This window comes from Kwoniella dendrophila, chromosome 11 (assembly GCF_036810415.1).
Source record: "Kwoniella dendrophila CBS 6074 chromosome 11, complete sequence".
Taxonomy (NCBI): Eukaryota; Fungi; Basidiomycota; class Tremellomycetes; order Tremellales; family Cryptococcaceae; genus Kwoniella; species Kwoniella dendrophila.
In genome coordinates this window covers 1,020,529-1,035,868 of record NC_089486.1, presented here as the reverse complement: position 1 = coordinate 1,035,868, position 15,340 = coordinate 1,020,529, and the positions used below count along the sequence as shown (strand labels likewise).

General features: G+C 38.2%; 7 protein-coding genes across 7 annotated transcripts; 5 read left to right on the top strand and 2 right to left on the bottom strand.

The window, feature by feature from the left end:
* Nucleotides 1-199: 199 nt before the first annotated feature.
* Nucleotides 200-2,239, top strand: L201_007945 (uncharacterized protein; the record flags this gene model as incomplete). Its single annotated transcript, XM_066223646.1, has 5 exons — nt 200-921; nt 1,033-1,107; nt 1,184-1,720; nt 1,832-2,114; nt 2,201-2,239. The coding sequence occupies 5 exons, from the start codon at nt 200-202 to the stop codon at nt 2,237-2,239; spliced, it is 1,656 nt and encodes a 551-aa protein (XP_066079743.1).
* Nucleotides 2,240-2,739: 500 nt separating this feature from the next.
* L201_007944 (uncharacterized protein) lies at nt 2,740-4,490 on the bottom strand (the record flags this gene model as incomplete). Its single annotated transcript, XM_066223645.1, has 9 exons — nt 2,740-2,793; nt 2,874-2,953; nt 3,035-3,134; nt 3,216-3,292; nt 3,452-3,486; nt 3,635-3,674; nt 3,757-3,865; nt 3,982-4,078; nt 4,156-4,490. The coding sequence occupies 9 exons, from the start codon at nt 4,488-4,490 to the stop codon at nt 2,740-2,742; spliced, it is 927 nt and encodes a 308-aa protein (XP_066079742.1).
* A 1,053-nt stretch (nt 4,491-5,543) lies between these two features.
* On the bottom strand, nt 5,544-6,793 carry L201_007943 (uncharacterized protein; the record flags this gene model as incomplete). Its single annotated transcript, XM_066223644.1, has 3 exons — nt 5,544-5,952; nt 6,078-6,328; nt 6,410-6,793. 3 exons carry the CDS (start codon nt 6,791-6,793, stop codon nt 5,544-5,546), a joined length of 1,044 nt encoding a protein of 347 aa, XP_066079741.1.
* A 757-nt stretch (nt 6,794-7,550) lies between these two features.
* Nucleotides 7,551-8,748, top strand: L201_007942 (uncharacterized protein; the record flags this gene model as incomplete). Its single annotated transcript, XM_066223643.1, has 4 exons — nt 7,551-7,976; nt 8,100-8,382; nt 8,466-8,539; nt 8,620-8,748. The coding sequence occupies 4 exons, from the start codon at nt 7,551-7,553 to the stop codon at nt 8,746-8,748; spliced, it is 912 nt and encodes a 303-aa protein (XP_066079740.1).
* Nucleotides 8,749-9,170: 422 nt separating this feature from the next.
* L201_007941 (uncharacterized protein) lies at nt 9,171-10,100 on the top strand (the record flags this gene model as incomplete). Its single annotated transcript, XM_066223642.1, has 4 exons — nt 9,171-9,396; nt 9,490-9,741; nt 9,867-9,947; nt 10,039-10,100. The coding sequence occupies 4 exons, from the start codon at nt 9,171-9,173 to the stop codon at nt 10,098-10,100; spliced, it is 621 nt and encodes a 206-aa protein (XP_066079739.1).
* A 363-nt stretch (nt 10,101-10,463) lies between these two features.
* Nucleotides 10,464-11,543, top strand: L201_007940 (uncharacterized protein; the record flags this gene model as incomplete). Its single annotated transcript, XM_066223641.1, has 1 exon — nt 10,464-11,543. The coding sequence occupies one exon, from the start codon at nt 10,464-10,466 to the stop codon at nt 11,541-11,543; it is 1,080 nt and encodes a 359-aa protein (XP_066079738.1).
* Nucleotides 11,544-12,961: 1,418 nt separating this feature from the next.
* On the top strand, nt 12,962-15,302 carry L201_007939 (uncharacterized protein; the record flags this gene model as incomplete). The annotated part of the gene is made up of 8 exons (XM_066223640.1): nt 12,962-13,229; nt 13,326-13,565; nt 13,639-13,734; nt 13,808-14,164; nt 14,282-14,453; nt 14,525-14,661; nt 14,734-14,986; nt 15,095-15,302. The coding sequence occupies 8 exons, from the start codon at nt 12,962-12,964 to the stop codon at nt 15,300-15,302; spliced, it is 1,731 nt and encodes a 576-aa protein (XP_066079737.1).
* Nucleotides 15,303-15,340: the final 38 nt, after the last annotated feature.

The following is a 15,340-nucleotide window of genomic DNA, read 5'->3' as shown; positions in this document are numbered from 1 at the left end:
ACAGGCCAAAGGTGAGCTACATTTTGCCACCCAATTTGGAAAGAACATGTTACCCACGTGGATCATCCCATAAACCGCCCAACGCTGTCACACTTCTTTCGCCGTTCGTGTTTATATATTACCAGAAACAAGAATTGTTCCCATCTTTCACATTAGAACTTACGTCCAAGTCTAAAGACAAAAGAGTAACTCCTCAGCGATGGCAACTGTACATCCATCAAGATTAGGTCTTGTACCGGGAGGATCGTCCAATCCGCCTCCGCAACAATCAAGAAATGGGGAAGGATCAAGTAATAGAGAAGAGGAACTACGAAAAAAATTGATGGATAGAAAACGAAATAATCATAATGATGATGACAAATATAGCTCAAGAGATAGAGATGGAGAGGATGATAGAACGACACGAGATAGATCCAGAGATAGAGAAAGAGATGAAAGGAGAGAAAGACGTGGGCGGGATGATGATAGAGTAAGAGATAGGGATGGTGAAGGATTTAGGTCATATGGATCCAGAAGGGACGAAAGAGATAATAATGGATCTGGTCGTTATAGCGAGAGAGAAAGAGACAGAGATGATAGAAGAGAAAGAAGAAACTCACCAGAATATCGACGTGACGATAGAAATCAACAATCGCAACCACAATCAAGAAATAATGATAATTTAGAAAATAGACCAAGAAGATCTTCACCTTCATATAAACCTTATGACGAAAGTTCTCAACCAGCACGAGATCAAGGGAATGGTAACGGTAGTGGTAGTGGTTATGGATATGGTAGAAGAAGTGATTTACCATCTGGTGGACCACCAGGAAATGAGGATGGTTTACCACCACCATGGGTCCCTAAAATGCAGCCTGGTCAAAAGCCTTCTTGGCAAAATCCTCCACCACATCAAAGGTTTGGTACAATAGACTTTGAACGGTGAGCTCATCGTTTATCTTTCGCAGCAGAATTACCATATATCCTATAACGACATGAGTACTGTCAACAAACAATGTTGGGTACCAGAACTGATCACATATCTATTAATAGGCGTCGGCAAGAACGTGAGGATAATCCTTTATCAATCTGGCCAGATTCACCCAAAAGACCATATCAAGATGAAGAGTGAGTGAACAGCTGCTTGACATTCAATTATTGTTTGTCGTGCGTGTACTAATATACATATGATGACACTCATTAGTGAACTTGAAGCAGAACGTAAAAAGAATAAAAAGAGTAAATCTAAATCATCCAAAAAATCAAAATCATCATCATCATCAAAACATAAATCGTCAAAACATCGATCATCGAAGAAACGATATTATTCTGATGAATCAAGTTCTGAAACTGATTCAGAGGAAGAAGAAAGAAGAAGAAGAAGACGTAGAAAGGAGAAAGAAAGAGAAAGAAGGAAAAGATATGATAGTATAAGTGAATCTGAAGATGAAGAAAGATCAAGCAGAAAGAAGAGAAAATCCAAGCACGATGATGATGACGAAGACAGGAAAGAAGACAAGAATGATGCGGAGGAAGAAGATTTAGCAGATCAATGGGTCGAAAAAGGTGGTGAAGTTGTTCTTATTCCATCAGAAAAAGATAAACAAAAATTAGAAAGTCATCATCACTCAAAATCACCCATAAACGAGAAAGTAGTACCACAAATAAATGATGATAGTGACGATGAGATTGGACCTCAATTACCTACTGAAGCTAAAGATAGAGGAATGGATAGATCAGCGTGAGTATTTAATTCGTTTTTGTGTATATCTATTACATCTGTAATTCATATCTCGCCCTTAATCATAAATAAAATTCTCGTATACTGATTTTATCCTTTTTTTCAATCTAGATTCGCCAATATGAGACCAGGTGAAGGACAAGCAATGGCAGCTTATGCAGAATCAGGGCAACGTATACCCAGAAGAGGTGAAATTGGTATGGAAGCTGAAACAATTGAAAAATTCGAACAATCTGGATATGTAATGTCAGGCTCAAGACATCAAAGAATGAATGCAGTTAGAATGAGAAAAGAAAATCAAGTTATAAATGAAGCTGAAAAGAGAGCTATTTTGAAATTACAAAAAGAAGAAAAAGAAAAGAAAGAAGGTATGATCATAACTCAATTCAAAGAAGTGAGTTTATCTTTTTTTCTACACGTAATACATGAAAATGATAACATAACATAACATACTGATGTTACATTTGTAAAATTTTTTAGATGATGGAAGAGAATTTAAGGAAACAAGGTATCAACTGAGCTTAAAAGATGAATCAAGCTGGAAGTTGGAATGCTAGTCATGTAAAATAAATCAGATGCGATCAACTGATCTCGATTTTAATCATGAGCATGCAAATGATATGTTCGTTGAAAGAGCATGAAAGAGCAAACTTGGTGACAGACATTGCCAAATAGTTGATCGTTATCATTACGATATACATTATGTACCTCGAAATATAACTCAGTCAAAAGTCCGAATGTACCCAAAAATGAAACCCCAAAAAAGAACAGATACCAAAAGAAAAAAAGCAAGCAACGAAAGAATTTACTGTGTCTACGACACAAAGGCTTGACGACTATCATATTGTCCTTTTATCACTACATCATCTATCGTTGCACTGGTTGATTTTTTTCCCGAATTAATTGATCGTTAAGCTCTCCACTGCTAATTGATGAATACTGAAATAGGTCACTCCAATTGAAGCACAATCTCAATTTCGTTCTAATAATCTCATTTATATATATCAAGATAAGTCTCTTCAATTAACTATTTCAGCCGGAGGAGGTGAAGTCAGAGTAACGTATTTCAATGTCTAATTAATCAAAAGATAATGTAATCATTAGTCCATATAACTATAATACGCATATACTTTTTTAGTCAAAATTGGCTTACGACTATTTGAGGTTCAGCTGAATCGAAAGCTTTTGCAAATTCATCGAAATCTTGTGAAGCAGCAATAATACCTAAACCATCTGGCAAAGTGGAAAGGAATTGTCAGATTACAACTATTTAGAAACAATGGGTGCCAAAAGGACAGGAAATGAATGACTAACAATTTTGACCTGAACCATAAAAGAAAACAGTATCATGTAAAGTACCATCCTTATTTGTCCATTTCGATGTAATTTCACCTGTATCAGAATTCAATAAAAACTATTTTATCACACAAAGATCAATAAACCGAATGACAATGAACGATCAGTTGATGTGATTACTCTTGAGAGGAAAACTTACAACTGATGTTTCTTGACCACCATACATTTCACGTGTATTTTCAGTACCATCATCACTTGCTTGAGCGGGTCCAGAAACTATCATGAGAAGAGTAGAGAACATAAAATTCAGTATGTCAGCTTTATGTAATTTATACCTTCTTCAACCATCCCGTCCTTTCACTTCTTTGATTTCTCACCAAAGGCTTGGAAACAGATAACATTGTGTGTTAGTGCGCAAGGTATAAAAAGACTTACTGATTCTAGTGATTCCTGCTGAAATTGCAAAGGAACTAAAATAGAGAAGAAATATGACGATGTATGTAGGTCAGTCCATGAAAATCCCTTCACGAATACTGATGCGTCGTTTAACATCTTGTGTGGTAGCTATGCACATAGGCAGACAAGTACATAGATACAGTGATATCAATGATAGCTTACCTAGATCTTTCACCTATATTGGAAGTATCATCATTGAAGACTATAAACAAATATCAATCACAAAAGAAGTCGATCAGGATTAACGCTATGAGATGTCAAACTATTTCAAACAAAAAACTCACCAAAACCTAAATAAGCAAAATTACCACTTCTATCCGAAGAAGAGATTGTCATTGTGAATGGGTTATTTCCATCTGGAGTAAATGATAGAGAGACTGCATCTGATTCGTCCTATACCTCAACAACATCACTTGAATTAGTATCTCATTACGTTTCTCTTTCGATATAGCGGACGCTACGAAAGGTAAAAAAGCCAAGAAAGAAAGAAAGAAACGAATGAAACTTACAGTGGTTTTATCATAACCACCATATTCATTGATAATTTTTGACAAATAACCAATTGAGTTTCCATTTGTATCGAACATTTGTATTGATCCAATTGTACTATAAAAGTAATCACGGGTTAATACGTCCATTCTCTAAGATCTTGTCAACCAGAGTATGATGAGCTCCTTACTCACCTATCTGGTGTATCAGATCTACGTGCTTTTGGAGCATGTAAGACTTGATTTCCACGTTGTAACCTTTCATGTAAATTCAAACTCTTTTTTCTCAAACTAGGTTTTAACAAAGGTAATCTCTTTTTCAAACATTCAGCATTTGTGGAACATAATGATCTTCTAAATACTTTAGATCTCCATAAATATCCTTCAGGTCCATAAAGAACATCATTGTTTTCCTTTAATGGTGTGATAGTGGTAGTAGTTGTAGGTGTTATGTCTTCTAGTCTTGTTGGTTGACTATATACTGTAGTCAGCAGTATGAGCGTGAATAAACCAAACAAGAAATTCTTCATTCTGAAATTTGATATCGAGATGGTGCTGAAACGATTAATTGTTGATTTCGCTACAGAAAATCGCTAATTCTGTTATTTGTACAAGAAGTCGTCAAAGTATCAACAAAAGAGTGTCGTTAAAAAGAGTGTTGTTATAATGTCGTTTGGTCGAAACGTTGTTATAATAGAAAGCAAACAAATGAGAAAATGAATGGCTTGAACATATAGATCCGTGTATCGATACTTAATACACCATCTAAAGTATAGTACATCGCCGTCCATTCTGCTGAGAGTGGGAAGCAGGTAGCAAGGCCCATAGTATTTCGATCACATCATAACAGTAAGCAGGACGGACGTCGAAGCCAAGCGTCTGGCAAATATTGTTGTTTACGTTGACGAGTCCGTTAGAGTCTCAAAGTTGCTGGCTATCGTATGCTAATGTACTTCAGTCAAATTGAAAGACTAGGAGATCCGCAGAAGATATTACGTAGGTACATACATATTTTACTTGACAAAGCAAACAGGTATGCTAGTGGATCCCTCGCTTCCTCTTTCCAAACAACCTTATCATGTAGATCTGGGTGCCTTTCTCGTCTGATAGGATAATTAGGATAATTAATTGTTATTCATGGTTTAGTGTGAAAAGCCAATGTTTAACTTTACGGAATGTTGTGCTGCTTTGAGGAAGAGGAACTTGATCAACGCGTCTGATTTTACTTTGCCAGCCCATATGTGTACAATGCATCAGCGTTTGATTACGTAATGTAAGAAACCGTATCTGTGATACTGCAATGTTATGAGAGATTGCGTTAGAATAGTAAAATCGCTACCGTATTCACGCCTCATACTGCCTGCACTTCGCGAGTAGACCGCTAGAATAATGATCGTTCAACACAGATAGCCTAATTCAGCTATTGTATTGAAGTGATCAAAAAGAACAGGTAGTAAATTTGAGAAACATATACATTATAATAGATAACAACAAACATAAACCGCAATAACAAACATATCCAGGAGATAACGCAACACTGATCGTGACTATCATATTTAACAAAAAAGCGATTCGAAAACAAATTAAACCCTCATACCCATTCCCAATCCTATACCCATATTGTACGGAGGAGCATTTTGACCCCAACCCAGTTCATGTCTACCGTCATCCAATTTGTGCTCATCTTTCCAAGGTAATCCAGCTCTTTTCCTAATATGTAGAGGTTTTGCTGTTGGTCCAATATCAAGTTCATTACCATCTTGTTGACATTGAGGTAAACGTAAAGTGTACAAAGTTTCTTGATCATATAATGATTTTTGCTTTTGTTGAAATTCTTTTCTCAATGAAGCTGAAGCTGAAAAACTATATGTCGATTTGTGATTTGAGATTTCAGGTTTAGGATCCGTTGGGTGTTGTATTGATGAACTTGTTTGCCAAGCTACACTGCCTTCCAAAGATAATGTTGCGGGTGAAGGAAGTATATTGATCATACTATGAATGCATGATCAGCTATTATGCCCTCTACATAATACGATTCTGAAACAGATATGCAGAGCGGTGATTTAACCAGTGTGACGAATACGAGGGCATTCTCCCCCCCCAGAAGAACCACTCACTTGACAAACCCATTTCCAACTTTTTCCGTAACACCCACAACACCGCTAACAGAAGGCATCAATATACCCCAAAAAGCTCTTTCTAAACTTTCTCTAGCTGATTCTATCCATGACCAAGCATTTACGTTCAAATTTGATGCTGTGAAACCAGTTGCAGCTGGTTTAGGTGGATGAAATAGATATAGAACCCTCGATGGCATTGGGGTTTCACCATATGTCCATTCTTGTTCGTGATGTCCTTTTTTGGATATCTGATTTAACAATACCCATCAGTCAGTATATCGCAAAGGAAGAGATGCGACCCGTTTCTTTCATATGATGCGTGCACTTACAGTTGATTTACCAGGTTGATGAACTAGAACCAAAACTTCTTCGTCTACTTCTTCATTTTCTTCTATACCATTATGGTTCAATTTTGGTTTTAATGATTTTATCGTACCTTTAGCAGTAAAGAAACTACCTCCATCATCTGTCATACCATCTACCCAAAGATCCGAATTAGCATCATGGTTGATCTTGCTAAGATTCAGATCTTTTCCATTTCGTATTGACATTGAACCTCGTATCATCTCTTGTAATCTCTTTTGCTGAGGTTTAGTGAGTGTAGTAGGTGTTAAAGAATGTAATGACATGTCACCTATTGATGCCCTTACATCGTAGCTTGCTTTGGAGTGGCATATTGGTGATGGTGGAGATACTGATTCCAAGCTGGTCATCTTTTATGCAGAAGCTAATTCGCTGGTGGTTGCGTCTTGATTATGACAAAGGGCTACAACCTTGTAATATGTAAATATAGCGATTTACTGACCGATAGCAATCTTCGTTTATATCTTTCGAAACTAATATTCACAGCTTTCATATCGGTTTATCAAGACTAACATTGAGTGTCATTTCTTGATTTTTTCCCTGTCAATTGGTGATCAGCAAAAGAACAGATGTTTCAGCTATAATGGCGAGGAAACATTTTCAAGCCACAGTCGCAATTGATGGGTGGTCTAAGCTTTATTTGTCTTCTATGCGTCATTTTCATCAAGGCACAATAGTAACGTCCAAGATCCATGACTTGAAACACAACTCCTCAACTTCTGCTTTGCCTATTAACGATGAGAGGTGAAGGTATTTGCTGTAGGTACGCAGAACTTCTGCATCAAGGGTCAAAGAACATTCTTATAATGTCTCTTCACGCCCACCCAGAAGATGTAAAGACGGGATGATTAATGCAATTACGTAATTTGTATCCACGTTGTCGCGCGTTTCGTTGTTTTGCTGTTTGCTCATGTTTATGGAAATGACAACCCTTCTTCCTCTTCCGATTGTGGTCAGCATATATATTCTGTGAAATGCTTTTGTCAGTCCCGCTGTGAGCTTTACTACAGTTTAATCATAGAAGGCGAATCGTAAACTCTCTAGGACCGTCTCGCGTAGGACTACACATCAGCAATAACGAACAACCTCGACTGTCAACCCCTCAAGATGTTCCCTAACCAAGGTCAACAACAAGCTAACGCAATGTCAATGATGACACCACCAGATTTAGCGATGTTAGCTAGGCAAGGATATTTACAACAACAACAGCAACTAGCAAATATGAATCAACAATATGCTGGAGCAATTCCACCTAGGAATATTAGTCAAGGCGGGGTTCAATTACCTCAAGGTGCGGGAAATCCAAGTAGTAGTCAATTGGTCTCACAGATGTATGGCGGTGTCGGAGGTGGGGGTATAACACCTCAAATGCAACAAGAGCATCTACAAAGACAACTACAAGCCCAACAAGCTGCTATTGCTGCTGCGCAAAATCAAGCTCAACTTCAAGCGCAAGCCCAATTGCAAGCTCAACAGCAGAGTCAAGCCCAAGGTCAAAGTAGTAGTAGTGTTCCAGGGAAGAAGAAGAGAGGAGTATGTATTCGTTTCTTTACCTCCTGATTAATATCCTTCTCCTATGTCTTGCCTTGTGGATCCTTAGGCGATTTTGTCGATGCGACGTACGACAAGATAAGCTGACACATTTCACGTTATTAGCCAAAACCATCAGTAGGAGCACAGATGATATCACGTCAAACGACATCATTACAACCACCCCATTCCCAAGAACAATATATCAAAAATGCTATGACTATGGCTTCAGCTCAACAACAACAAGTTACGCAAATACCTCCTCATGGTATAAATCCTAATCTACCTAGTGAGCCCATTGAACCTTGGGCGGATGCTCTAGATGAATTAGATCCAAGGGAAATTGCAATGGGTAGATTTAGGAAAAGACATGAAGTATTATCTGAGATTTTCGGACCTGAATCTATAAGTAGGTCTTCACTTCACATCATTCTATTTGGATATCTTGTCATACCAAAGAAGGGGAGATGCTAATGCAGAAATGCAAAACAGAGGATATAGGGTATCGAGAATACGATCCTTGGGCCGGATTGGGTATGGATGGTGAAACCTTAGAAGCCAAAGTCGTAAGTTTACTTCATCCAAGGACAATCAGAACCAGCACCGTCATGTTTGATACTGATCGTCATCACAACCTGATGAATAGCTCGCACTGGAAAAGGAAAATGAAGATTTAGAAGCTAGATCGAAAACTGCTGTTGAGGATTTTAAGAAGAGATTTCAGGATATAGACGCTGGTCTAGACATATCACCTCCAGCAGCTGTTCAGGTGTGATATTTATTAAGTTTCTAGTAGGGATCACATATTGTAAGATTACATATCGGCATGTACATTGTGACATTCGCCGCAGTTGCTAACACTTCTCACTGGGAGAAAACCGTAACTGAATCACCATGATGTCATCAGACATCCTTTCTTTCACGTTGTTGTCGGATGTCAAGAGAGATGGACATGTAAGAGAATGTATCAAAGGATGACTGGCACAATGATGACCCAGGGAAAGGCAACGGCGATGCGGTAGCTCTATAATCACATATATAAGTTCTTCACGACTAATCCTCCCTCAATCCTGCCACAAACATACTCATCATAACACTTCACTGCCTTCATTTCCCCTCCATCTCATCATCCTTACGATACAATACACAACACTCTCATCATACATCCGCTTACTTACAACACAAAGATAGCTAACGATGCCATACGTCGAGAATCGACATATCGTACCATACGATATTAACCATCAAGGACTGTATTTGGCCGCAGGAAGAGGTCCAACAATTCCTCAAAAAGTCGTTGTCCACTATAGACCCGAACACGATCTGGGTCCCGGACATTATGATAGAAACGGAAGACTGATAAGGAGAGAATACAATCCTTGGGAAGACTCGTCCCATTCTTCTAGCTCAGGATATAGTACAAGTTAGTTTATCACCCACTTACTCTTATGGCTTTCTCTCAGCAATGCGATATCATTATGAGACTGCGCTAATACAATTGGGCAACATTTTTTAGCTTCTTATACACGTAATCCAGTCCATCCAGTTAGAGGTGTATTTTACAATGCAATTCAAGGTATTCGTGACAGATTTTACGACAACATGTATTCGGATCAGTATCCGCCGCCACCTCCTCAAAATGTTGGCAGGTTTAGAAGTAAAAGACAAAGAGAAAGAAGTTGGAACTCATCTGTTGATTCAAGTGACATTGATTCTGATAGTTCTTCAATAGATTCATGGGACTATACTGATTCGGCGAAACATAGTGGTAAGTGAATGTCTAAGCCAGGATGAAGAGAAATCTACCTCGACCATCTCTCCTTTGTCTTACCGCTATCGATTAGGTGAAGGAAAGCTCAATTAGACCTTTACTATGTCAATAAAAACCTATAGACTATTCATCATACTCATCTTCATCATCCGATACCGTCTTACCCCAATATATCTATGAACGGAAGAAGAGGGAGTACGAGCGTGAGTAGTGATATCATTAAGATATATCTGACAAAGACCGATATAAGAGGAAAATGAGCTGAATGATCGTATGTTGAATATCCTAATATAGGCCGACAAAGAGGTAGATACGTGAGAGAACGAAACTTCTGGGAGAGATGGTTAGGCTGGTGAAACCATTGCTGTAACAGGGGGAATTTTGTTCACTTCTAACGAAGATCAGGGAAGGGATATGCTTGCTCTCTCACTTGTATATGCGATTCATACTGTAGAGTACCTCAACCTTGTTCAATAGTGATCGAGTAGTCTAAAACAGCAGCGATACTTGTAAAATCCCTAATGTCATGTATGTATGAACCGTTTATGAGATCCACCAAAACGAACCCATCGGATACCACCGAAAAGTGGGCTTTTGTCTGTAATCTGCTGTCTGAGGATGAGTTTGTTAAGAAGCCAGTTTAGCATTCAAAACATATCAATGTATACATATGAGTATCCAAGCAAACTTGCTACTGTAACTTTCTTTTCTCTTACTGGATGCTACGCTCTCTGCTGAGTCGTAGATCTCGAAAATCGAAGTCTCGCTCCAATGATCTTCACCGGACCACCACTTCCACGACTCCTTCCTCAACACCATCGATAGTTCAAACTCTATTGATACCTGATATCTTACCTCTTGTCATACCATACTCAGATCAAGGAACACTCTTCAGCCTATGTTTAGTAGATCGACATACCAATCGACTTGTTAGCGCCCTGCTTAATGACACGGTATACCTGCATACACCTTCGGTGATTTTGTCTTTCCTTGGTAGACCGAAAAAACGTAAAGTAAAGCATATAGATCTAATTTTAGATATCAGATTTTGGCTGCATTCAGATTTTAGGAAGTGTACATTACAGACAGCTCAGTCACCAGCAGGAGGGAAAGGATGGTTAGACAAATTAGAAAGTTTACACTTGATCACAAGGGGTGAAGGTGTAATTTCTGTAATCGACGAAAAATTGCTTGGGAGATCAAAAGAAACTATACATGATTTACAGCAATTAGTCGAAGTATGGATTAAATCTTTGACACCTTCAAAAGGTCCTAAACATCTTAGATGGAGACATGAGTATATTTCAGTAGATACTACATACAATGATCATTTAAAGCAGGATCAATCTGATATCGTCGGTGTTGGAGGTTATGAAGATCCATATCCAGGATTTAGATGGCCATTTAGATTTTTATCAGATTATACGTCAATTTTATCTTTAGATTTACCTTTAACTTTTGAACCAATATATGAAGGATTCAAATTATCAAATTTAGAATTACAAGTAATTCAGTTAATTAGTCTTTCGGGTTTTTCATTATCACCACAAACATTATCTGGGATATTATGGGAAATCAATAATGGTAAAAGAAGTAAAAAGAAGGATAATAAACCGTTTATATTGGAGGTTAGAGGTGATATCAAAAATGAAATCAGACAAGGTTTAGATCAGTTAATTGAACATGAGAAATCCGAAAATAAAGGTCTGCTGCAAGTTTCGCTCAAAGCAAATAAGTCAGAAACCTCAAACCAGTGGAGAGAAAGAATTCGGAAGCAAGACTGGTGCAACATCCGCTAGATATAGTGTTCAGAAATATTGTTCTTAGCAACGAAAGCGAGCCATGTCTCCCATGTTGTCACAAATACGCCTTTGGCATACTAGGCAGCTGAAGTTTTTATCACATAACATTGACGTCTTTGCCTGAAAAGCACGTCAAGTGGGACTAGATGAGACGCAATAGCAAACAGATCTTCATGGAATTTGAGCTCAGAGGACCAAACTATTCATTTACAAACGGAGTCTCCCTCAATAGGATTGGATATGAATATCCCATCTCTCGATGACTGATCGCCATCCAACAAGTCGGATTTCATTTTTTCAGTCACTCTGCCAGCTGGAATGTTCGCTGTCGGATACAACTTTTTACGTCTCAGCAATCAATTACCGCTTGATTTCAGGTTGTGTCGCTTATGAATTCACTGTCAGCTACCTTGACGAAATGTGCCTTGCAGCTATCAGTACTATATATACATATATGGAACCCACCCCTTACGGCATATTGCGCCATATCCTGTCACACATCGTTATACCAAATGAAGCCCAGTGTCATGAAACACCATTCAACCTGAAGACTAAATATCATCTGTGGATCTATCTGCAAATACAGATAAGATATCGCGCAATATCTTTAGCTCGGACAATAAATGGGATCTATTAAGAATATTATCAATGTTATCAAATCCCGGTTATAACCCTAAGGAAACCCGTTTGGAAACCCACCTGGGATTCGGTGGAGGAGGTTCTCAAAACAAACGACGTACCGCGGTTGTTCTCTAGCTATCCAAATTATGTTAGAGCAGGGATCTTGTCCGTTAATCACTATCATCTCGTATAGAAGTGCAAAATCAAGCAAATTCAACGACATCATACGCGCAACTAGTATGGATGAGCTAAGTAGGCAATCATCGGAGTAACCGTATCTGGACCCACCCCATTTGGATCATATTGCTTTTTCAAATACGACTGTCTCGCTTAGTCAGTCCAGCACAGGTGAATTATAGCGAGTGGTACAATCCTTCAGCATTTCGCAAACGTGATCGCCTCGAAACATCAATTTTTGGAAAATCAAATCAACCATAACCTAATCCTTCCTACGAGGTGATATCATACATGATCCTTTTTGGCACTATGGAACTTTTACAAGCATACCTTCTCGCTCCTATGATGATGACATATTCTGTAACAAGTTAATGCAAATGATTGCGTCTTTTGTTACCACAATAATTCATTTTCTTTTGTAAAAACCTGAACAAAGTTCTTGTCGATCAATTCACAATGAGTACAAAATTATATATACTTACAGTTTGTATACGGATGCTGATTCACGGCTGACAAAAGTTCGTGCCAGCATCATCAAGACCTAGAGGCTAACCTTCTAGTCTATCAAGCTGAACTTGATCGGCGATTTATACAGTATCGTAAAATAGGCTTACAAAATGGAAACTTCTATTGAAGAGAAAGATGCTGAATTGTTTTCACCACAAATTTCACCTGGTGGTAATCATTTTGGTCAACCGGAATTTTATATTGATGGACAAGTAAATTTCGTTGGTGAAGTAGGTGGAAATGGTGCACAAGCCACAATTCAAGATGTCTCTGGTGCACCTGTAGAATCGACAAATCCATTAGGTTATTCTGTCGGTTGGTGGTCAGCTTTATTTCTGAATATTACTATGTTGATTGGTACTGGTATTTTCTCTTTTCGTAAGTCCCAACATACCTTGCGGCCCATGGGGTTCACTCTAGCATGACAATACTTGATATCAATAAATTGACATGGGTTGTATATGATATTTATAGCTTCAAGTCTACTTAAATCCCTTGGTTCGGTTGGCTTATGTCTTCTGTATTGGCCAATCGGTTTAGCTATTTCCTTAGCAGGTATTTCAGTATTTTTAGAGTTTACTGCATATTTCCCTTCAAGATCAGGTGCTGCGGTAGTTTGGCTTGAACAAGCCTATAAAAAACCAAAATATTTTTTTCCAGTAGCTTATGCTGTTCAAACTGTTATTTTGAACTTTGTTAGTTCAAACTGTGTTGGTAAGCGATATTTTGCTACTCGATTTACACTTATATATATCGTGACTGATATAACCTTTTCTTTGATATATAGTTGTTTCTTCATATATCTTCAGAATGACAGATCATACTCCTTCCGACTGGGAATCAAAGGGTGTTTCGCTAGCTGTTTTGACGATTGTTGCTCTTCGTAAGCCTCATAGCGACTGTATGGTACTTACAAGAAATGAACTGACCTGACGGACATTTCTTCTGATGCGCAGCACTTATCATCAGTACAAACTGGACATTGCGATTATCAAACTTCTTCGGAGTTGTTAAACTTGTCACATTATTCCTCATCATAGTACCTGGATTTGTAGCTTTAGGAGGTGGATTCAAATCCGTTCCTAATCCAAAAGCAAACTTCCATAACGCATTTGAAGGTACAAGAGGTAATGGGTATAGTTTATCAAACGCTTTGGTCAATATAATCTTTTCTTACGGTGGTTTTGATAATTCTTTCAAAGTTGCAAATGAAATTCAAAATCCAATCAAAACAATTAGAAAAACTGCAAACACCGCTGTAATTGGTATCGCGATTTTATATATGCTTTGTAATATTTCCTATTTTGCCGTTTGTAAGTTGATCAATCTCGCTTACTGCTGTGAGGTTTTTGAAGTTCAATCATATCGTTTTCGCTATCGATCGATATAAAGGCTGATCACTTACCTTTCCACCTTGACTTGACTTCCAGTAACAAAAGAAGAAATTAGAGGATCAACTGAAGTTACTGCTACTTTATTCTGGCATAAAATATTCGGAGAAAAAGCTGCGAAAGGTCTAACCATTCTTCCTGTTCTAAGTGCAGCGAGTAACATCCTATCAACTATGGTTGGACATTCAAGAATGATTCGAGAGGCTGGTCGGTGAGTATCTCATTAGGTGATTCCCATCTAGTATGTAAAATAATCTGAGCTTCCCCTTTCAACGATGACAGACAAGGTGTATTACCTTGGCCAAAATTCTGGGTTACGACTTGGCCTTTTGGTACACCAACGGGTGCAATGGCTGTTGTATGGATCACATCCTTTATCATTATCGTTGCTCCTCCAGCAGGAAGTGCTTTCAACTTCAGTAAGTTCGCCATCACTGGTACAATATTCAAAACACTATAGATCTGTGACTAATGCATTTGTGGTATCATAGTCGTCGCTTTACAAAACTATCCCGAATCATTCTTCTTGGTCTTAACAACAGCTGGTCTTTTCTTGATTAGAAGGGATAGAAAAAGATTGAATTTACCAAGACCTGAAAATCGAAGCTGGACAATTGTTGCAATGTTCTACTTAGCAGCCAACATTTTCCTTGTGGTTATGCCTTGGATTCCACCAGCTGGGGGAATTAACGATTCCTCTTTTGGATTCTTTTACGGAGCTTCTGCACTTGCAGGTATGGGAATGTGAGTACAATTTATTGTACCAATGTGCTTATCAGGGTTCCGCTTGTTTCCTCACCCTATTCATTCCATTTCCACAATTTGCTAATTCATTGTACTTACACCTGCCAGTGTCCTCACTTGTGGCGTGTACTTTATAGTGTATTCAAAAGTACTTCCAAAATGGGGTGGATATCAATTACGACAAGTGGTAATCAGGTTAGAAGAAGGTTCAGTTACACACAAACTCATCAAAATCAAGAATGAAGATCTTGATGATTGGGATTTCAAGCATGATCCAAGCGGTAACTCATTGAATGAGAATCAACATCACGCTTAAAGTTGATGTATATGGAGTTAAGGATATTGTACGACAGA